The 24,783-nt window shown below is 32.8% G+C and overlaps 2 protein-coding genes across 2 annotated transcripts in view; both read right to left on the minus strand.

Annotated features, from left to right (window-relative positions):
- Positions 1–24,783, minus strand: part of LOC136026070 (uncharacterized) — an 83,522-nt gene that overhangs the window by 10,156 nt on the left and 48,583 nt on the right. The gene's annotated exons all lie outside the window — the stretch shown is intronic.
- LOC136026064 (sodium- and chloride-dependent GABA transporter 1-like) overlaps positions 7,965–24,783 on the minus strand; it is an 88,672-nt gene continuing 71,853 nt past the window's right edge. Inside the window, exons 10-12 of the mRNA XM_065702256.1 lie at positions 23,553–23,756; positions 21,162–21,338; positions 7,965–8,182 (exon numbers count right to left, since the gene is read on the minus strand). Coding sequence (XP_065558328.1) covers positions 8,021–8,182; positions 21,162–21,338; positions 23,553–23,756 — 543 coding nt within the window. The 3' untranslated portion in view covers positions 7,965–8,020. The remainder of the gene's footprint in view (positions 8,183–21,161; positions 21,339–23,552; positions 23,757–24,783) is intronic.

Consider the following 24,783-nt stretch of genomic DNA (forward strand, 5'->3'; position numbering starts at 1 on the left):
CTCAGCAGATGAATAATTAAAACGAAATTTGCATATTATTTTTTTTTTTGGCTAAATGGCTTTCTGATAGTTTTGATCGAACTATTTTGAGAAAAAAGGAACGGGGGTGGAGGCCTAGTTGCTCTCCAATTTTTTGGTTACTTAAAAATTTTTAATTTTTTGGTTACTTTTCCAATTTTTTGGTTACTTTTAGTTTTTTACGAACGTTTTCATTAGTAAAAGATATACGTAATTTACGAATTAGATTACGTAACGCTCTTCTATATTCGTATTTTATATTACGTATATGAGGGGGTTCGCCCACTCGTCAACACCTCTCTCTTTACACTAAAGTTTAAATTTTGTCCTAATTCCTTCAGAATGACCCCTGGATCACAAAGGCCGTAGAATAAATAGTTGAAATTACTAAAAATACTTTAGCGTAAAGAGTGAGGTTTTAGGAGGAGGTGAGCCCCTTATACGCGTAATATTTTCTGTTAGTTTTAAGTTTTAATGCTGCTCCTTACTTTCAGTTACAAAAACTTTTTCATATTTATTTTTTCGTTTTTTTAATAGTACTAGAAAATCCTGCGCTCCCTTCATGGAAATTTTCTTCTTTCGACATATTCATCCATGGAAATTTCCCCCCAAATAACCCCCTCTTCTCAACCCCTCCTCCCAACCAAAAATCCGCCTGAAATCGTCTGTAAGCCTAAAATTCCAAATAACCATTACTATATGCAAACACTGGTTAAAGTTTTTAACTTGCAGATCCTCAAATGGGGACTGTAAGTCATCCCCAAAGGCATAGTTATAAGGTTTTTTGACTATGTTGAATAAAATGGCTATCTCAGAATTCTGATCCGACGACTTTGGCAAAAAATGAGCGTGGGAGGAGGCCTAGTTGCCTTCCAATTTTTTGATCACTTAAAAAGAACACTAGAACTTTTCATTTCCGTTCGAATTAGCCCTCTCGCAAAATTCTAGGACCACTGGGCTGGTACGATCACCCCTGGTAAAAAAAACAACAAAAAACAAACAAACAAACAGATAAACACGCATCTGTGATCTTTCTTCCGGCAAAAAATACAAAATTCCACATTTTTGTAGATAGGAGCTTGAAACTTGTACAGTAGGATTCTCTGAGACGCTGAATCTGATGGTGTGATTTTCATTAAGATTTTATGACTTTTAGGGATTGTTTTCCTCTATATTCTAACATAATGCAAATTTTCTCAGGCTCGTAACTTTTTATGGGTAAGACTAAGCTTGATGAAACTTATCAAACCGTTCGTGGTAACGAACTGTAGTATGGAGTGACCCGGCTCAAAAGTTACCAAAACTCTAAAAAACGGAATTTTGTTAGCAATAGGTGTATCAAAAGAATCGCATTTTAATGCTGATTTTAAATATATAAGATTAATAGTTTAGTTTAATAAGTTTAATAAGTTTAGTTGAGAGAAAGTGTCAAACTTTAGCGTAAAGAGCGGGGCATTGAGGAGGGACCAGCCCCTATCATATACGAAGTAATTTCTGTTCGTTATAAGTTTTAATGTCGCTCCTTACTTTCAGTTAAAAAAAAACTTATTTTTTTATTTAATATATTTAAAATCAGCATTAAAATGCTATTCTTTTTATGTAACTATTGGTATCAAAATTCCGTTTTTTGGTTACTATTGAGCCGGGTAGTTACGCGCCATTGTAGTTGTGTCCCTGTGTCCCACCTGTGAATATAGATATATATATATATATATATATATATATATATATATATATATATATATATATATATATATATATATATATATATATATATATATATATATATATATATATATATATATATATCTATATATATAAAAATAAGTTGTCTGTGTGTGGATCTGTGGATCAGGTGACGTCACCTGAAAAAACTGGATCAGGTGACGTCAAAACTGAAAAAACTAAAAAAAAGGCAAAAACTACAAAAAAAACTAAAAACTAATAAAAAAAATAAAAAAGCTAAAAAACTAAAAAAAGGCAAAAACTACAAAAAAACTAAAAACTAATAAAAAAGCTAAAAAACTAAAAAAACTAAAAAAAGGCAAAAACTACAAAAAAAACTAAAAACTAATAAAAAAAATAAAAAAGCTAAAAAACTAAAAAAACTAAAAAAACTAAAAAAAGGTAAAAAACTAAAAAAACTAAAAACTAAAAAAAACTAAAAAAAAGGAAAAAACTGAAAAATAAGCTAAAATAAAGGTAAAAACCAATAAAAAACTAAAAAAAAAACTGAAAAAACTAAAAAAAGGCAAAAACTACAAAAAAAAACTAAAAACTGATAAAAAAAGTAAAAAAGCTAAAAAACTAAAAAAACTAAAAAAACTAAAAAAAGGTAAAAAACTAAAAAAAATAAAAAATAAAAAAAAACTAAAAAAAAGGAAAAAACTGAAAAATAAGCTAAAATAAAGGTAAAAACCAATAAAAAACTAAAAAGAAAAAAGGAAAAAACTAAAAAAAAATTTCATCTAAAAAACTAAAAAAAACTAAAAAAGGTAAAAACTAAAAGAACTAAAAAAGAAAAAAAATAAATGACGACACCCAAAGAGAAAGCGACCAGGACAAAAGGAATGTTCGATTAGCAATCAACAAAGCACCGGGACACAGGGAGTATAAATGAAAAAAGCTAAAAAACTAAAAAAACTAAAAAAAGGCAAAAACTACAAAAAAAAACTAAAAACTAATAAAAAAAATAAAAAAGCTAAAAAACTAAAAAAACTAAAAAAACTAAAAAAAGGTAAAAAACTAAAAAAACTAAAAACTAAAAAAAACTAAAAAAAAGGAAAAAACTGAAAAATAAGCTAAAATAAAGGTAAAAACCAATAAAAAACTAAAAAAAAACTGAAAAAACTAAAAAAAGGCAAAAACTACAAAAAAAACTAAAAACTAATAAAAAAAGTAAAAAAGCTAAAAAACTAAAAAAAATAAAAAAACTAAATCAAGGTAAAAAACTAAAAAAAATAAAAAATAAAAAAAAACTAAAAAAAAGGAAAAAACTGAAAAATAAGCGAAAATAAAGGTAAAAACCAATAAAAAACTAAAAAGAAAAAAGGAAAAAACTAAAAAAAATTTTCATCTACAAAACTAAAAAAAACTAAAAAAGGTAAAAACTAAAAGAACTAAAAAAGAAAAAAATAAATGACGACACTCAAAGAGAAAGCGACCAGGACAAAAGGAATGTTCGATTAGCAATCAACAAAGCACCGGGACACAGGGAGTATAAATGACGACCAGGACATAAGTAAAAAAAAAAACTAACAAAACTAAAAAGAAGGTAAAAACTACAAAAAAACTAAAAAGAAAAAAAAACTAAAAACTAATAAAAAAACTAAAAAATCTAAAAATCTAAATAAACTAAAAAAGAAAAAAAAAGGAAAAAAATAAAGGAGAAAAACAAAACTAAAAAACAAATGTATATACAGACCGGGACACCGGGATACAAATGACGACCGGGACACAGGGAATATAAATGACGACCGGGACACAGGGACACAACTACAACGGGGACACCGGGGGAAACAAAGGGATATAAATGACGACCGGGACACCGGGACAGGGAATGGTCGATTAGCAATCACCATCAACAAAGCTCAAGGGCAATCATTAGAATCATGAGGTATAGATCTGAATACAGATTGTTTTCCCATGGACCATTATATGTTGCATGTTCAAGAGTCGGTAAACCTGACAATCTATTTATATGCAAAGACAATGGGACAGCAAAAAATGTTGTATATTCGCAAGTTTTACGTAGTTAAAACCATATATATATATATATATATATATATATATATATATATATATATATATATATATATATATATATATATATATATACATATATATATATATATATATATATATATATATATATATATATATATATATATGTATATATATATATATATATATATATATATATATATATATATATATATATATATATATATATATATATATATATATATATATATATATATATATATATATATATATATATATATATATATATATATATATATATATATATATATATCTATATTCACAGGTGGGACATAGGGACACAACTACAATGGCGCGTAACTATTATGGCGCGTATACTAGCTGTTGGGGTGGCGCGAAGCGCCACCCCAACAGCTAGTATATATATATATACATATATATATATATATATATATATATATATATATATATATATATATATATATGTTTTTAACTACGTAAAACTTGCGAATATACAACATTCTTCGATGTCCCATTGTCTGTGCATATAAATAGATTGTCAGGTTTACCGACTCTTGAATATGCATCATAAAATTGTCCATGGAAAAAAATAATCCGTATTCAGATCTATACCTCATTATTCTAATGATTATCCTTGAGCTTTGTTGATGGTGATTGCTAATCGAACATTCCCTGTGTCCCCGTCGTCATTTATATATCCCCCTGTGCCCCCGGCGTCCCCGTTGTAGTTGTGTCCCTGTGTCCCGGTCGTCGTTTATATTCCCAGTATCCCGGTCGTCATTTGTGTCCCAGTGTCCCAGTCTGTAATTTCTCTTTGAGCGTCCCGGTCGTCATTTATATTCCCTGTGTCCCGGTGTCCCCGTTGTTATTTGTGTCCCGGTGTCCTGGTCTGTAATTTATCTTTGAGTGTCTCGGTCGTCATTTATATGTCCCGGTCGTTATTTGTGTCCCAGTGCCCCAGTCTGTAATTTCTCTTTGAGTATCCCGGTCGTCATTTATTCCCTGTGTCCCGGTTTTTAGTTTTCTTTTTCTCCTTTATTTTTCAGTTTTTTTCCTTTTTTAGTTTTTTTTCTTTTTTATTTTTTAGTTTTTTTAGTTTTTTTAGTTTTTTATTAGTTTTTACTTTATTTTTCTTTTTAGTTTTTTTTTGTAGTTTTTACCTTTTTTTAGTTTTTTTCTTTTTTAGTTTTTAGTTTTTTACCTTTTTTTAGTTTTTCGGCTTTTTCAGTTTTTTTTTAGTATTTCCTTTTTTTTGTAGTTTTTACCTTTTTTAGTTTTTTTCTTCTTTTGTATTAATGCTAAAGCCAAGGTTCGAACCTGGATCCTCTCGGACCTAGAACCTGGAACATAACGCTTTACCAACTCAGCTACTTCTGCTTGAATACATTCGTTTTTGAATTGGTATATGATGACTAACTTCATGATGACATACAGCTCAATCCTTATAATGACGTCAGTCGACAGACAGACAAACAACTTATTTTTATACAGATAGATAGATAGATAAAGAACTGAAACTCAAAGTATTCTAAAACAAATCATCACATCAAACTTAAAAATAACGGGTATTACGATGAACAAAAGGATAAATCCTAAAACGAAAAGAAACTGAACTAGAGAATCAAGTCAAACTTAGCGAGAACCAAAATTACAAAAATTGTCCTGGGGCATAAGATTCCCTAAACCCTCAAAAGGAATTGCCATTGACACTTTAAAGAAAAAGATTTGTATTTTGACACTTTCAAGAAAAAGATTTGTATTTTCAAAAGCTTATTTTTTGTGAAATTAATAGCCCAATATGACAGAGTCGCAATGCAGACCAAATTTTAAAAGTAAAGGGCTACCAAAAAAAAAAAAAAAAAAAAAAAAAAAGAGTGGAAGTATCGCCATCTTAAGATCTTCAAGAAAGCTTGTGTCGTTCGAACGTTTCTGAAAACTACGTATATTCCGAAAGTTTTGATTTTTTAATCACCTGTTAGAAAAAAGTCTCAATACTTATCAAGATTACAGGAGCAAAAAATATTTCTTGGGATATATTTCATTCCAATTCCATTTTTTCAAATTTTGTCAAGAATACTCAAAATTTTGAATTTCCGAAAAATAGAGTAAATTTTCTTAGGACTGTAACTTTTGGCGAATAGTTTAACGAATTAATCTAATTCACTAAGTTTAAAATTTAAACTTACTGATTTTTAAATATTAATATTCAAATAAAAAGCTGATCTTTTTGAGGATAGGTGAATAAAAAAAATTCAACTGGAAGTAAGGAGCAACATCAAAACTTTCAACGAACAAAAATTATTAATTATATGTGAATATAACCCCAATACCTCACTCTTTACGGTAAAGTTTTTCTGAACTTTTAAAAAAGCTTATTATTCTAATTAAACAGTTGTTGTGTCTCAGGAGTCGTTCTTAACGAATCGGGACAAAAAGTCAAACTTTAGCGTAAAGGGTGAAGTATTGAGAAGGGAGTGGCATTCTTAATATAGTTAAGAATTTCTGTTCCCTTTAAGTTTTGATCTTGTTCCTTACTTTTAGTTGAAAAAAAAAAATAATGTATGACGATTTTAAAATAAAGCCGGAAAATCCTGCTCTTTCTCAATGGAAAACTCCATGTCCCTACGAACAATACCTCCATGGAAAGTTATTCCCATGCAAAATATTTTTCCCCGCTAGGAAAAATCGTCCCAGACACATCCGTTCTAGCTGAAAATTTCCCCCGAAAAAATTCTTGTAGATAGTTCCAGGTGAAAAATTTTTCTTAGCATACTTTCAGTTGGAAAAGACTTTCATTTGAAAAGATTGCTTTAAAATCATTCTGGAAATCCCCTCCTCCGTGAAAGAGTTGTCCGCACAAATACCTCGCCCCCTAGCATAAAGCTGCTCCTGCGGAAAATTTCTTCTTGAGAATTATCTCGTGGGAACCTCCCTCATGACGAATTTCTCCGGTGAAAAATCTCTCCTCTTTTGGAAACGTACTCAAGAAAACTCCAACCCGGACACATTTCCCCCACGATATTCCCCTTAACATCTCCACATGTAAAATTGAGTCAGCAATAAGAAAGTAAGACTAATAAAAAGAAATTCGTTGAAGAATTTCGGTAATTTCCCCCAGGGTAAAATTTCTTTTGTAAAGTTCATCTTCCGAAAACTTCCTTCCTCATGGTCCGTGGAAAATCCCCCCAGCAGAAAATCCCTCCCTTCATTTAAAAAATGACGCGCACTTCCGAATATCAAATACTATAGGTGAACAATGGGCAAATTTTATAGCTTGAAGACTTTTCCCCAGGGGCTGTAGGAGTCATGGTATCTTCAAAGGCATAGTTATTTGACCTTTCAACTATGCTGATCAAAGTGGCTGTCCCAAAATTTTGATCAGACTATTGTGAAGGAAAAGGGAGAGTGGGGGGGGGGTTCTAGTTGCTTTTTGGTTAAACCTTTAATTTCCTTTCAAATGAGCCCTTTCTCAATATTCTACAACTATTGGTTCAATGTGACCACCCCTGGCGAAAAAAAAAAAAAAAAAAAAAAAAAAAAATAAACACGCATCCGTGGTCTTTCTTCTGGCAAAAAAAAAAACATACAAAATTACAAAATTGTCCAGATGAGAGCTTGAAACTTCTAAAATATGATTCTTGGATACGCGAAATCTGATGATATGATTTTCATTAAGATCCCTTGACTTTAAGGGGGTATTTCCCTCTTTTTTGAAAATCAGGCAAACTTTTTCAGATACGTAGCTTTTGATGGTAGGATTAAACTTAATGCATTTTATATATTAATCATCAGCATTTCAAGCTAATTCTTGTAATATATTTAAAATCAGCATAAAAATACGATTCTTTTGATGTAACTATTGATATCAAAATTCTGTTTTTTATAATTTCGGTTACTATTGAGCCGTGTCACTCCTTACTTACAGTTCCTTACCACGAACTGTTTGATTACTGTCACAACTCTATATTTTAGAGTATCGGTTAGTATTGCAGCTAGTCGCTAATTAATTAAAGTTTGTTATCACGACAGTTTGATCGATCCAGCAGTATCGATTGGGATCATCTGTGAAATAACTAAATCCTCCCATTCTGATTTCCAGTGTTTGGGACTTTTGTGCAGAGTTAGGAAATAATGAAGAGGCTGAAATCAAAATGATCCAAAACGTTGGTTGATTAATTTGACTTTTAGACAAATCGTTTAGGTTCAATCTGAAAATAAGTCAACATTTATATTATATCTCTTAAGTATACAAAAATATTTATGGTTTCGTAATCACAGCATTTTCAACAAGATCCGCTTTGCTTTCTGCAGTGGGCAATGAAACTCCGTCATTTACTTCACTGTTAATTCGTGCTGCAGATGGGTCAAACAGGGCACCTTTCCTGGCCTTGAAAATCGGAGTCGTCCCCTTACACCAAATCTAAAAAAAAATATTAAAAAAGTAGATTTTTTTTATACAAATGTCGGCTTAACCTAAGTTTCCACAGATTTAACTCTGACCAAGGCATTTCGTAATAGCCATTTCTTCCACAGTACTATATTAGAAAAAGAGTATGCTTCATCTTTTGGACGGTTGAAACACTATGGAAATTAGGTGGGTTTTTGGTCAATTCATCATCAAACAAACCAATAAATAAACCATAAAATCGTATTTCAAATAAATTACTTGATATCTTGAATTGGAAGTACCAAAAATCTAGAGGAATTCAAAATATTTCCAGTTTTCTGGAGGGAGGGCAAGCCCCCCCCCTTGTGTACTTCACTGTATAGTTATGCTGAACTTGCTTCACCGTGTAAGTGATTGTAACTATTACAGCAAGGTGACAAAATAATCTGAATGACTACATATGTATCCAATTACTGTTACAATGAATGGTTAAGGCCATATCCAGAGGGGAGGGTACCGAGTTTGAACATCCTCTAAATTTTGCCCAACTCGTAAAATAGTAACAAAAGTACATATAAACAAATCTTGCAGCCTTTTGTGACGTTTTATTGCACCCTCCCCCCCCCCACCGAAAAAAAATTCCCCCGAACCGAAATCCTGGATACACTCTTATCAACGGTACATTATAGTTTCGACTATGACACAGATACACGAAAATGAAACTTATCGCACAAACTATTCTTGTTAACATCTGCATACGGAAAGGTCAAAGGAAATTTTTCCCACGACAACTTTGAAGAAATTTCTATGATTTTGACTTTCATATCAAGGAGGAAAATTGCTTGACATAATACTGGGTTGTGTTTAGGCTATTTACATCGTGCTTGGCAAGTGTTACACAGTTATCGGATTTTAAAAAAAATAGGCAACCCCACATAAAGGCACGTGCCCCATTGTTTATGTGATCTTTGAAAATCGGCAACCCAACGTATCAAACTAAATCTTGCCCAGGAAACTTTATTACAACAAAGAGTGGTAACAGTTTATGTATAGAATTGTATCTAGGACTTTCTATGTCGAATCCTGACCAATCCGATTGAACTGACTTTCTATATCGAATCCCTTCCCCCATTTCAAAATTTTGGGTTTCTTTGTTAAGGTTTTTGAATTGTTGTAATCCCTTGTTTAACTTTTAGCAATTACCAATTTTTTGCTCCAATGATATGTTTATTTTTCTTTTTTAAGGTTTTTGGATTGTTGTAATACCTTGTCGAAATAGAGCATTATATGTAATAAATGCAAATTTTCGTTTTTGGGCCTTCCTACTGACATTATATAACTCGTTGTGTTCAAAAAGGTTTTCTTTTTTAAGGTTTTTGAATTGTTGCTATACCTTTCTAAAATATATAAAATTTTACAATAAACCAGATTTAGTTCTATACGCAATTTAATGTATTTTCACGCTGAGCCTTTCAAAGATTTTTGATTATTGAAGTTGGTCCGATTTCTAACAACCCTATGTGCTAAGCTTCATACTTTTGGTTTTCTTTTTAAGGTTTTTGAATTGTTGTTATCCCTTGTATTGTATCAGATTAACGACGCTTCTTGACTACTAAGGTCCCTGCGGCGGCCCTGCAGTGCATTTCAGCAGCATGATTCGATCTCTGGGTCCCGTATTACCAAGCTAAGGTCAAACCCACTGCGCCACCACAGGACAAAAATTGCCTGTATTAAAGTAGAGAATTGACATTTGTAATAATTGCCAATTTTCGTTATTTGGGTCTTCCTACTGACTTTATACAACTGGTTGCGTTCAAACCTGTAAGCTTAATTACGTAGCGAGTTTATTTTATCTTAAAAAAAAAAATTCAGGTATTTTTTCTAGTTTGAATTAAAACGGTAAAATAATTCCTCAGGCACCGTGAGGATTTTGCAGTTTACATAGTAACTTTAGTGATTCTGAACTTGAATGAAAATTTTTCAACTTTTTTTTCATGTCTTAAGAAGAGATTACTTACAACAAGAGAAATTCGGGATATTTTTCTAACAACGATTTCTACTAAGTTTCAAACTTTATGGTTTTCCTTTTTAAGGTTTTTGAATTGTTGTAATTCCTCTTAAAATATATAAACATGTTTTGGAATTACCAGTTTTTTGCTCTTTACGCAATTTAATGTCTTTTTATACTGTATCTCTTCAAAGATATTTGATTATTAAATCAAACCGGAGTTCTAACAACGATTTCTACTAAGCTTCAAGATTTTGTTTTCTTTTTTATGGTTTTGGAATTGTTGTAATCTCTCGTCAAAAAAATATACAAATATTTTTGCAATCGCCAGCTTTTTGATCTTTAAGCAATTTAATATAAACTATTTTATGCATGAAAATCTTCAATTATTACACATAAGTTTGACAAATGTGGCAACTTCAATGTAACACGGATGTGTATAGTAATGACGTCACTCAAGTAGATATTCCCCCCCCCCAAAAAAAAATTAAGGCTGTTAACGAATTTTCTCAAACTTCTGACCCATCCGGATCTTTTTTTTTAGGCCAAAATATCCCAGGCTGCCAATTTTCCCGAAAAAATATGGAGCCGTTTTCGAGAAAAATACATAAAAACATAAATATACAATTAATACATACACCTATCTTCTATATATTGGTGGGGGAGCTTCACGCACCCCCACCATATATATATATATATATATATATATATATATATATATATATATATATATATATATATATATATATATATATATATATATATATATATATATATATATATATATATATATATATATATATATATATATATATTTTATGTATACCCCCTGTGCCCCCCGGCGTCACCGTTGTAGTTGTGTCCCTGTGTCCCAGTCGTCATTTATAGTCGACAAACATGACGTCAGTAGACACACAAACATGACGTCAGTCGACACACACGTCCCAGTCGTCATTTGTGTCCCGGTGTCCCAGTCTGCAATTTCTCTTTGAGTGTCCCGGTCGTCATTTATATTCCCTGTGTCCCGGTCTGTATTAACATTCGCTTTTGAATTGGTATATGATGAAATAATTTTTTTGTTTTATTCCTTTTTTTCATTTTCTTTTTTTTTTGGTTTTTACCTTTTTTTTAGCTTTTTTAGTTTTTTCTTTTTTCTTTTTAGTTTTTTTTGTAGTTTTTACCTTTTTTATTTTTTTTTATTTTTTTTAGTTTTCTTTTTCTCCTTTATTTTTTAGTTTTTCCTTTTTTTTAGTTTTTCTTTTCTTTTTCAGTTTTTAGTTTTTTTAGTTTTTTTTTAGTTTTTAGTTTTTTTTTCTTTTAACCTTTTTTTTAGTGTTTTTAGTTTTTTTGTAGTTTTTTACCTTTTTTAGTTTTTTTCTTCTTTTGTATTAATGCTAAAGCCAAGGTTCGAACCTGGAACCTCTCGGACCTAGAACCTGGAACATAACGCTTTACCAACTCAGCTAATTCGGCTTGAATACATTTACCTTTTTTATTTTTTTAGTTTTCTTTTTCTCCTTTATTTTTCAGTTTTTTTCCTTTTTTTAGTTTTTTTTCTTTTTCAGTTTTTATTTTTTTTTTGTTTTTTTTTTTATTAGTTTTTAGTTTTTTTCTTTTTAGTTTTTTTTTAGTTTTCACCCTTTTTTAGTTTTTTTAAGTTTTTTTTTCTTTTTTAGTTTCTAGTTTTTTACCTTTTATTTAGTTTTTTTGTAGTTTTTACCTTTTTTAGTTTATTTCTTGTTTTGTATTAATGCTAAAGCCAAGGTTCGAACCTGGAACCTCTCGGACCTAGAGCCTGAAACATAACGCTTTACCAACTGAGCTACTTCGGCTTGAATATATTCGTTTTTGAATTGGTATATGATGAAATAATTCAGACGTCATATGCGGACAGTGACGTCACTCGACAGACAGACAGACGACTTATTTTTATATAGATATAGACTAGCTGTTGGGGTGGCGCTTCGCGCCACCCCAACAACTAGTTGGTGGGGGCGCTTTGCGCCCCCCCCCAAGCCCCCCGCGCGCATAAGTCGTTAAGCACCATATTAGTTACGCGCCATTGTAGTTGTGTCCCTGTGTACCACCTATGAATATAGATAGATTTATATATGTGTTTTGAACTACGTAAAACTTGCGAATATACAACATTCTTGGCTTTCCCATTGTCTGTGGATGTACAAAGTCTTATGTACTTATAATGACGTCATATGCAAACGCTCTTTTTACAAACAAACAAACATGCATACACACAACTCGTTTTTATAGAGATAGATAGATAGATAGATACAATACAAATTAACTGCGTGAAACTTGCGAATATACAACATTCTTCGCTGTCCAATTGTCGCTGCATATAAATAGATTGTCAGGTTTACCGACCCTCGAACAAGCAACGTACAATTGTCCATGGGAAAAACAATCAGTATTAAGATCTATACCACATTATTCTAATGATTGACCTTGAGCTTTGTTGATGGTGATTTTAAATGCTAATCGAATTATGAATTGCAATCTTTCAAATTAAAAAGGCAGATCCGTTGGAATCATGGGAATGCGAGGAATAAGAACAGCCTCACCTTCAAAAGGCCCTGTCAAGATTGTTGCCTCTATTACCTTTTCCATTGTTTTTTTTTACGGCAAGTCGCGTGCCATTGCAAAGCTTTGGTGGGTTTATGTTACGTAATAATATTATTGGTACGCCTATTTTTAGTTGTAGCACGTGTGGTGAAAACCCTGAAAGATCCACGGAATTTTAAAATTCACATGGATAATTAACCGCCTCATTTGGTTCCAAAACTGTGTTGACTGACTTATAAAGGACTGCGTGGTCTCGAATCTTGGTCAAAACAATATTGTTGATTTCGTGGACGTCTATATTTTTGGGTGCAAGAATCGCTCTTTCACTTAGCCATTTATTATTTTTATAATTTTTAGAATATTCGGAAATACTTTTTCAATCAATTCATGTTTGGACGTCACTAAATTACAGAATTCAGCAGGTAGTTGTATACGTCCTGAAATTGAGTCTACTGGGAACTTTCCGTTTCCAATTGCCAGCAATTGATCTGAAAATGTTTGACCAGAGTCATCGTTTTGCAATCGGACACGCATATTTGTAGTTAATTTTAATGTTTTTACGTGTGCCCATAAATTAGAATTTTTCAGGCAAGCATTCATTTCGTCTGCAGGGGTTGATCTAGGTATTATAGGTAATGTTTGCCTGAAATCTCCCGCAAGCAATATTAATGTGCTTCCAAAGGGTTTCAAATTCCCTCGCACATTGCCAGTAATTGTGTTGGGTACTAGAAGTCGAGGATATTGCTTTGTGCACCTTCCTTTGGCCATGCATGGTGAATTTTCGTTCAGTGCACCGCAAGGTCCATGTATCATATTTTTTACAACAATATCATATAACCCCTTATCGACATTTTCATCAGGTATTTCAGCGGAAATCACATCATCAATTTCGTTAGAAGTAATTTTTGTAGTGTAGCCAGATTAGTATATGTGCGTGTGGCAATCCTCGTTTTTGCAATTCCACTGAGTACATCCAGCATCGCACTGACCCAGGTTGCTCTTGTGATTCCTCGGCACGCTTTCTTTTGGTGATTTCTCTTTGAGACGCAAGCCTAATTTCATGCTGTTGTTGTGATTCCTTCTTCTATATTATTCCTTCTTCTATATATATTCCTTCTTCTTCTATATAACTGTCCATGGGAAAACAATCCGTATTGACATCTATACCTCATGATTCTAATGATTACCCTTGAGCTTTGTTGATGGTGATTGCTAATCGACCATTCCCTGTGTCGCCGTCGTCATTTATATATCCCCCTGTGCCCCCCGGCGTCCCCGTTGTAGTTGTGTCCCGGTCGTAATTTATATTCCCTGTGTCCCGGTCGTCAAATGTGTTCCGATGTCCCAGTCTGTAATTTCTCTTTGAGTGTCCCGGTCGTCATTTATATTCCTTGTGTCCCGGTATCCCGGTCGTCATTTGTGTCCCGGTGTCCCGGTCTGTATATACATTCGTTTTTGAATTAGTCTTTTTTTAGTTTTTTTAGTTATACCTCATGATTCCAATGATTACCCTTGAGCTTTGTTGATGGTGATTGCTAATCGAACATTCCCTGTGTCCCCGTCGTCATTTATATATCCCCCTGTGCCCCCCGGCAACCCCGTTGTAGTTGTGTCCCTGTGTCCCGCTCGTCATTTATATTCCCTGTGTCCCGGTCGTCATTTGTGTCCCGGTGTCCCGGTCTGTATATACATTCGTTTTTGAATTGGTATATGATGAAATAAATTTTTGTGTTTTTCCAGTTTTTTTCTTTTTAGTTTTTTTTTTTTTGGCTTTTACTTTTTTTTTAGTTTTTTTAGTTTTTTTTCTTTTTTCTTTTTAGTTTTTTTTTGTAGTTTTTACCATTTTAGTTTTTTTATTTTTATTTTTATTTTTTTAGTTTTGTTTTTCTCCTTTATTTTTCAGTTTTTTTTCCTTTTTTATTTTTTTTTCTTTTTTAGTTTTTTTAGTTTTTTAGCTTTTTTAGCTTTTTTATTAGTTTTTAGTTTTTTTCTTTTTAGTTTTTTTTTGTAGTTTTTACCTTTTTTTTAGTTTTTTTTTTAGTTTTTTTTTACTTATGTCCTGGTCGTCATTTATATTCCCTGTGTCCCGGTCGTCATTTGTGTCCCGGGGCTTAGTTGATGGTGATTGCTAATCGAACATTCCTTGTGTCCCGGTCGCTTTCTCTTTGAGTGTCCCGGTCGTCATTTATATTCCCTATGTCTCGGTGTCCCGGTCGTCATTTGTGTCCCGATGTCCCAGTCTGTAATTTCATCAGTCGACAAATATGACGTCAGTCGCACACAAACATGACGTCACTCGACACACAGACACACAGACAACCTATTTTTATATATATAGACTAGCTGTTGGGGTGGCGCTTCGCGCCACCCAAACACCTAGTTGGTGGGGCACTTGGCGCCCCCCGAGCCCCCCCGCGTGCGTAAGTCGTTACGCGCCATATTAGTTACGCGCCATTGTAGCTGTGTCCCTGTGTCCCACCTGTGAATAGAGATAGATATAAATATATGTTTTTAACTACGTAAAACATGCGAATATACAACATTCTTCGCTGTCCCATTGTCTGTGCATATAAATAGATTGTCAGGTTTACTGACTCTTGAACATGCAACATATAATTGTCCATGGGAAAAACAATCCGTATTCAGATCTATACCTCATTATTCTAATGATGTGTCCCTGTGTCCCGGTCGTCATTTATATTCCCTGTGTCCCGGTCGTCATTTGTGTCCCGGTGTCCCAGTTTGTAATTTCTCTTTGAGTGTCCCGGTCGTCATTTATATTCCCTGTTTCCCGGTGTCCCGGTCGTCATTTGTGTCCCGGTGTCCCGGTCTGTAATTTCTATTCGAACAATCCCTGTGTCCCGGTCGTCATTTATATATCCCGCCTTTGTCCCCGGCGTCCCCGTTGTAGTTGTGCCCCTGTGTCCCGGTCGTCATTTATATTCCCTGTGTCCCGGTCGTGATTTGTGTCCGGGTGTCCAAGTCTGTAATTTCCTTTTGAGGTTCCCGGTCGTCACTTATATTCCCTCTGTCTCGGTCGTCATTTGTGTCCCGGTCTGTAATTTCTCTTTGAGTGTTTTTTCTTTTTAGTTTTTTTTTAGTTTTTTACCTTTTTTCTTTTTTCAGTTTTCTTTTTCTTCTTTATTTTTCAGCGTCACTATGAAGTACATATCGACGAACCTTTGTTTTTTTAACTTAAATCTGGAAGGCATTGATGACCTTATCCAAGTCAAAATCCCAAACCCAATCATCATCGCTATCATTTTCAGTTTTGATATGTTTTGACTCTCGCTGTCCAGGTGGATTTTCATCTAACTGCGCGGTTTTGCGTTCAAATACCGTTAATGACGTCACCGTCAAAGCAAAAATGACGACAACTAATTTCATGACGTCAGCCGACACAGAAACATGACGTCACCTGATCCACAGATCCACAGACAGACAACTTATTTTTATATATATAGACTAGCTGTTGGGGTGGCGCTTCGCGCCACCCCAACACCTAGTTGGTGGGGGCGCTTCGCGCCCCCCCCAAGCCCCCCCCCCCCGCGCGCGTAAGTCGTTACGCGCCATATTAGTTACGCGCCATTTTAGTTGTGTCCCTATGTCCCACCTGTGAATATAGATATATATATATATATATATATATATATATATATATATATATATATATATATATATATATATATATATATATATATATATATATGTTTTCAACTACGTAAAACTTGCGAATATACAACATTCTTTGCTGTCCCATTGTCTGTGCATATAAATAGATTGTCAGGTTTACCAACTCTTGAACATGCAACATATAATGGTCCATGGGAAAACAATCCGTATTCAGATCTATACCTCATGATTCTAATGATTGCCCTTGAGCTTTGTTGATGGTGATTGCTAATCAACCATTCCCTGAGTCGCCATCGTCATTTATATATCCATCGTATTTTATATATTTTTTTCTTTTTAGTTCTTTTGTAGTTTTTACCTTTTTTTTAGTTTTTTTAGTTTTTTTTTACTTATGTCCTGGTCGTCATTTATACTCCCTGTGTCCCGGTGCTTTGTTGATTGCTAATCGAACATTCCTTTTGTCCCGGTCGCTTTCTCTTTGAGTATCGTCATTTATTTAGATTGTCAGGTTTACCGACTCTTGAACATGCAACATATAATTGTCCATGGGAAAAACAATCCATATTCAGATCTATACCTCATGATTCTAATGATTGCCCTTGAGCTTTGTTGATGGTGATTGCTAATTGAACATTCCCTGTGTCCCGGTCGTCATTTATATTCCCAGTATCCCGGTCGTCATTTGTGTCACAGTGTTCCAGTCTGTAATTTCTCTTTGAGCGTCCCGTTCGTCTTTGTTTGATGGTGAGCTTTGTTGCCCCTTGAGCTTTGTTGATGGTGATTGCTAATCGAACATTGCCTGTGTCCCCGTCGTCATTTATGTCCCCCCTGTGCCCCCGGCGTCACCGTTGTAGTTGTGTCCCTGCGTCCCGGTCGTCATTTATATTCCCTGTGTCCCGGTCGTCATCCCGGTATACATTCGTTTTTTAATTGGTATATGATGAAATAAATTTTTAATTTTTTCCCTTTTTTTCCTTTTAGTTTTTTTTATTGGTTTTGACCTTTTTTTAGGTTTTTTAGTTTTTTTATTTTTTCTTTTTAGTTTTTTTTGAAGTTTTTATCTTTTTAGTTTTTTTTATTTTTATTTATATTTTTTAGTTTTCTTTTTCTCCTTTATTTTTCAGTTTTTTTCCTTTTTTTAGTTTTTTTTTTCTTTTTTAGTTCTTTTAGTTTTTACCTTTTTTAGTTTTTTAGATGAAAATTTTTTTAGTTTTTTTCCTTTTTTTCTTTTTAGTTTTTTATTGGTTTTTACCTTTTTTTTAGCTTTTTCAGTTTTTTTTCGTTTTTTCTTTTTACTTTTTTAGTTTTTATCTTTTTTATTTTTTTTTATTTTTATTAATTTTATTAGTTTTCTTTTTCTCTTCTATTTTTCAGTTTTTTCCTTTTTCTTAAGTTTTTTTTTTAGTTTTTAGTTTAGGTTTTTTTTAGTTTTTAGTTTTTTAGTTTTTTTAGTTTTTTAGCTTTTTTATTTTTTTTTATTAGTTTTTAGTTTTTTTTGTAGTTTTTGCCTTTTTTTAGTTTTTTCAGTTTTTTTTTTTAGTTTTTAGTTTTTTACCTTTTTTAGCCTAGCCAGGATTTGAACCTGGGACCTTCATTCTCCGTTCTGACACCCTCTCTCATCGAGTGACTACTCCAGAATGTTCATTTTGGTGTTTTAAATGGTATATTATTAACCAAATTAATGTGTTTTACAATATACTAAGCATCGTCAAAGCAAAAATGATGGCAACTAATTTCATGACGTCAGCCGAAACATGACGTCACCTGATCCACGATCCACAGATCCACAGACAACTTATTTTTATATATATAGATATATGAAGCGCCACCCAGCACCTAGTTGGTGGGGGCGCTTCGCGCGCCCCAAGCCACCCCCCGCGCGTACGTCGTTACGCGCCATATTAGTTACGCACCATTGTAGTTGTGTCCCTGTGTCCCACCTGTGAATATAGATAGAAATATATATATATATATATATATGTATATATATATATATATATATATATATATATATATATATATATATATATATATATATATATATATATATATATATATATATATATATATATATATATATATGTTTTTAACTACGTAAAACTTGCGAATATACAACATTCTTTGCTGTCCCATTGTCTGTGCATATATATAGATTGTCAGGTTTACCGACTCTTGAACATGCAACATAAAATGGTCCATGGGAAAACAATCCGTATTCAGATCTATACCTCATGATTCTAATGATTGCCCTTGAGCTTTGTTGATGGTGATTGCTAATCAACCATTCCCTGAGTCGCCATCGTCATTTATATATCCCCCTGTGCACCCCGGCGTCCCCTTTGTAGTTATGTCCCTGTGTCCCGGTCGTCATTTATATTCCCTGTGTCCCGGTCGTCATTTGTGTCCCGGTGTTCCAGTCTGTGATTTCTCTTTGAGTGTCCCGGGCGTCATTTATATTCCTTGTGTCCCGGTGTCACGGTCGTCGTTTTTTTTAGTTTTTGCCTTTTTTTAGTTTTTTCAGTTTTTTTTAGTTTTTAGTTTTTTACCTTTTTTTAGTTTTTTTTAGTTTTTTTTCTTTTTAGTTTTTTTTGTAGTTTTTACCTTTTTTAGTTTTTTTTCTTCTTTTGTATTAGTGTGAAATAATTCAGACGTCATATGCGGACAAACACGACGTCAATCGACAGACAGACAGACAGACATAACGCACAAACAACTTATTTTTATTTATATTTATTCATATTTTTTTAGTTTTCTTTTTCTCTTTTATTTTTCAGTTTTTTCCTTGTTTTTAGTTTTTTTCTTTTTTAGTTTTTAGTTTTTTTAGTTTTTTACCTTTTCTTTAGTTTTTTTTAGTTTTTTTAGTTTTTTAGCTTTTATAGTTTTTTTATTAGTTTTTATTTTTTTTGTAGTTTTTGCCTTTTTTTATTTTTTTCAGTTTTTTTTAGTTATTAGATTTTTACCTTTTTTTAGTTTTTTTTAGTTTTTTAGCTTTTTTAGTTTTTTTTTCTTTTTAGTTTTTTTTGTAGTTTTTACCTTTTTTAGTTTTTTTCTTCTTTTGTATTAGTGTGAAATAATTCAGACGTCATATGCGAACAAACATGACGTCACCTGATCCACAGATCCACACACAGACAACTTATTTTTATATATATAGATATATATATATATACTAGCTGTTGGGATGGCGCTTCTCGCCACCCCAACACCTAGTTGGTGGGGCGCTTCGCCCCCCCCCCAAGCCCCCCCGCGCGCGTAAGTCGTTACGCGCCATATTAGTTACGCGCCATTGTAGCAGTGTCCCTGTGTCCCACCTGTGAATAGAGATAGATATAAATATATATTTTTAACTACGTAAAACATGCGAATATACAACATTCTTCGCTGTCCCATTGTCTGTGCATATAAATAGCATTTATATTCCCTGTGTCCCGGTCGTCATTTGTGTCCTGGTGTCCCAGTTTGTATTTCCTCTTTGAGTGTCCCGGTTGTCATTTATATTCCCTGTGTCCCAGTGTCCCGGTCGTCATTTGTGTCCCGGTGTCCCGGTCTGTAATTTCTATTCAAACAATCCCTGTGTCTCAGTCGTCAATTATATATCCCACCTGTGCCCCCGGCGTCCCCGTTGTAGTTGTGTCCCTGCGTCCCGGTCGTCATTTATATTCCCGGTCGTGATTTATGTCCGAGTGTCCCAGTCTGTAATTTTTCTTTGAGGTTCCTGGTCGTCATTTATATTCCCTCTGTGTCGGTCGTAATTTGTGTCCCGGTCTGTAATTTATCTTTGAGTGTTTTTTCTTTTTAGTTTTTTTTAGTTTTTTACATTTTTTCAGTTTTTTTTTCTTCTTTATTTTTCAGCGTCACTATGAAGTACATATCGCCGAACCTTCAGTTATTTTACAATTAAACATTTTATATTTTTAACTACGTAAAACATGCGAATATACAACATTCTTCGCTGTCCCATTGTCTGTGCATATAAATAGCATTTATATTCCCTGTGTCCCGGTCGTCATTTGTGTCCTGGTGTCCCAGTTTGTATTTCCTCTTTGAGTGTCCCGGTCGTCATTTATATTCCCTGTGTCCCACTGTCCCAGTCGTCATTTGTGTCCCGGTGTCCCGGTCTGTAATTTCTATTCAAACTATCCCTGTGTCTCAGTCGTCAATTATATATCCCACCTGTGCCCCCGGCGTCCCCGTTGTAGTTGTGTCCCTGCGTCCCGGTCGTCATTTATATTCCCGGTCGTGATTTGTGTCCGGGTGTCCCAGTCTGTAATTTTTCTTTGAGGTTCCTGGTCGTCATTTGTATTCCCTCTGTGTCGGTCGTCATTTGTGTCCCGGTCTGTAATTTATCTTTGAGTGTTTTTTCTTTTTAGTTTTTTACATTTTTTCAGTTTTTTTTTCTTCTTTATTTTTCAGCATCACTATGAAGTACATATCGCCGAACCTTCAGTCATTTTACAATTAAACATTTTTCCGTGAACGCATGTCTTAAATACCATTAATGACGTCACCGTCAAAGCAAAAATGACGACAACTAATTTCATGACGTCAGTTAACACAGAAACATGACGTCACCTGATCCACAGACAGACAGACAGACAACTTATTTTTATATATATAGAAGATATATATATATATATATATATATATATATATATATATATATATATATATATATATATATATATATATATATATATATATATATATATATATAAAATCGATGTATACATATCTATTATATATAAAACTATATTTTATATTAATCCATAATAAGAAACGATTAATACTAACCTCTTTTATAGAGCCAACTTGTCTATTTATTATAATAAAATAGATGGCATATCCTGGGATCATGATCATAGAAGACAAACTGATTAGCCAGGCGATAACTTCTGCCCAAGGAGGGTATGTGTAAAAGCCACCATATTTAATTGGCTCATATGTGGCACAGTAGAAAATAAAAATTACCTGCAAAAATAAGCATCTTTTGGAAATGAATCTAGAAGGACATCAAGGAACTCAGAAGAAATATGTATTTTTTTATAAGGATATATCGAAATAAAAATGTTTTTATAAAAATGATTGAGGCTTTCGCTGTGATGATCTTTCCTAAAATGAAATTTTCGATATGCTTGTAACATAAAGCGGGAAATATTTTATTTTAATAATTCTAAAAGGAAATTATTTTAAAAGAAAAAAGAGAAATATTTTAAGAAGGAAATTTGAAAGCGCTCCTAGAAGGACATCAAAGCCCTCCAAGAAATATACCTTTTTTATGATTACTGCTGGTGTGAGGCAACTTTATAATGAGAGAAGTCCTGCAAATGCTGTAAAGTTCAGCTTGGGGAGAGGAGATGTGGAATTCAGATCCTAAAAAAAGTATAAAAATACCTTTATATAAATTTATATTATCTCTTGTTCTCTTGGACTTTGTTCTATGTTTTCTTGGCCTTATCACGTTTGATTGTTCAGGTGGTCCCAAAGAATCGTCATTTTAAATTTTCATCGCTTTCATTTTTCAATTTGACATATTTTGAAGCTCGCTGTCGCTTATCTTCTAATGCCATCTTTTTCTTCTTCATTTTGTATTTTCATTTCTTCAGACGCTTTTCCAATGCCCTTTGATTTAGCTGCCCTTATTGGTCTAGTATTACATGATGGTCCAGGTTGTAGATTTGTTAATTGTTCAGGTGGTGGGACAATAACTTCTTTTTCGTTCAACGAATTTTCATTTATAACAATTTTAAATTTTGTTTTTGGGTATTGTCTTATCTGATGGGCCAAGCTGTTGATTTTCACTCATTGTGAATTTAATGCCAACGCCCTTTGCTTTAGCTGCCCTTTTTGTCTGGCATTACATGATGGTCCGGGTTGTAGATTTGTTAATTCTTCAGATAGTGAGACAAAACTTCTTTTTCTTCCAACAAATTATTATTTATAACGCTTCGAATTTTTTTTTGGGTCTATCTCTAGATAAGTTTTTCATACTGATATGTCTTTTCACATTGTGTCTTTTCAAATATATTTGATTATTGAAGCAAGTTCGACTTCTAACACCGATTGTCTCCTAAGATTCAAACTTTTGGTTTTTATTTTTAATGTTTTTGGATTGTTATAATCCCTTGTTAAAATATACACTAATATTTTGGCAATTACCAGTTTTTTGCTCTTTTAACAATTTAATTTCATTTCATTCTGGGTCTTTTCAAAGATATTTGATTATCGAATCAAGTCCGAGTCCCAACAACGATTTGCACCGAGCTTCAGACTTTTGGTTTCCAAAAGAAGTTCAGACTTCTTAAAGATTTTGGAATTGTTGTAATCCCTTGTTAAAATATACACTAATATTTTGGCAATTACCAGTTTTTTGCTCTTTTAACAATTTAATTTCATTTCATTCTGGGTCTTTTCAAAGATATTTGATTATCGAATCAAGTCCGAGTCCCAACAACGATTTGCACTGAGCTTCAGACTTTTGGTTTCCAAAAGAAGTTCAGACTTCTTAAAGATTTTGGAATTGTTGTAATCCCTTGTTAAAATATATACACGTATTTTTTAAATTACTAGTTTTTTGCTCTTTGGGCAATTTAATGTCTTTTCATAGTGTATCTTTTTAAAGATACTTGATATTTCAGTCAAATCCAAGTACTAACAACAATTTCTACTTAGCTTCTAACTTTTGGTTTTCTTTTTTAAAGTTTATGAACTGTTGTAGACCCTTGTCAAAATATATGCAAATATATTTGCAATTACCAGTCTTTTGGTCTTTGAGCAATTTAATAGAAACTTCTCAATCCTTGAGAATCTTCGATTTTCACACATAAGTGTGACAAGTGTGACAATGTCTTTGCAATACTGATATATCTGAAAATGACGTCTCTCACATATTTTTTTTCTTCCAAAATTAAGACTCCTAACGAATTTTCTCAAAGTTGTGACCTATCCAGATTGTTTTTATAGGTCAGAATATCCCAGGATGCCAATTTTACCGAAAAAGTATATGGACCGGTTTTCAAGAAAAAATAAAAAATACATAAAAACATACACAATTATGGCTCACAATTAAACTTAGTATGTAAGTATATGCATAATATATATATATATATATATATATATATATATATATATATATATATATATATATATGCCATACATAAATAAACATAAGAAAAGAGGGCTTACCGTCATGACAACTGGAGCTATATATCCCCAACAGAATTCAAAGTATATGCTTATGTTTCTATCAAGCATGTGTGCAATCATTTTTCTGTACATTCCTCGCCCAAGGGTCCAATAAATAACGATTGTTTGGAATGTTACAACCCAAAGCATAGTTATACCACTGGCTGAATAACTGTCCATAAGTTGAAATAGGAAAACTCCACCCTGAAAACATGATTTTATTAGGAATCATCAAAAATATTATATAAAACAAGCTCATACACAAGAGTAGGGTATCTGAAAAGATTTTAGGATCTGGGCAAATTCTGTTTTTTTTTTTTTCCTTCAGTACTATGTATCTTCTTAAACTTGCATGTTTGCTCTTTCTGTTGATCAATAATCACTCAAAAATGAGTAAACTATTCAAAAAACTGAAAAAAATGTCCTTTATGCGAGGAAGGCTACCCCAAGGCTCAACCCAAACTAAAGTTATATAGTACTTTACTGACATTTATCAAGAACTTATCAAGTATCTGTAAGCAAGTGTTTGTTTGTCAAAATATTTGGACAGAAAATTAAAAGCTACCATGTTTAGGTGAAATATATAAATTCTTCAATTAAAAAGCAACTTCGAACATTCATACTGATGGCCTAGTTGAAATATATTTTAGCCTATGAAGATAATCTAAGAGGAGGACTCGTTAATGTATTTAGACAAACAAATGTTTTTCTATACAAGTTTTTATATGGGTTGGCACCAGTATGCCACTATGTAGTAGTGTGGTGTTTTTAAACTGGGAGACTATGTAAATAAATCTTGCATAATTTCCAACTGATCGGAGATTTGGCTATCATCTCCAAGTAGCATTTTTAGCACTTTTAGACTAATAGTAAGGATTTATGGCTAAACTAGTAAGAATTGTTACTGTACTTTAAAGCTACCTCTCTTTTTTAACTTATTAAAAAAAAAAAAAAAAAAAAAAACATGCCACAACGTGGTAGACTATTTTTTGAAACTACTGTTAAAAATATTGCTTCTCCGGAGCGGAGCTATCTCTTTTGTTAGTAATTCAATTAAAAAAAAAAAAAAAGGTATTCAGTCGGGCTGTAATCTGACTGCTTAAAATATGCCACCGCACATTAGTTTAATTTTATAGTTTAAGAGGCCATGAAAATACACTTTCAATAATTTTAAGCTGAATAGATAATTAGGTGTTAAAAATAGATAGCTTTATGCAATTTTTGGGTGTAA

The sequence above is a fragment of the Artemia franciscana genome, chromosome 4, assembly GCF_032884065.1.
Source record: "Artemia franciscana chromosome 4, ASM3288406v1, whole genome shotgun sequence".
Taxonomy (NCBI): Eukaryota; Metazoa; Arthropoda; class Branchiopoda; order Anostraca; family Artemiidae; genus Artemia; species Artemia franciscana.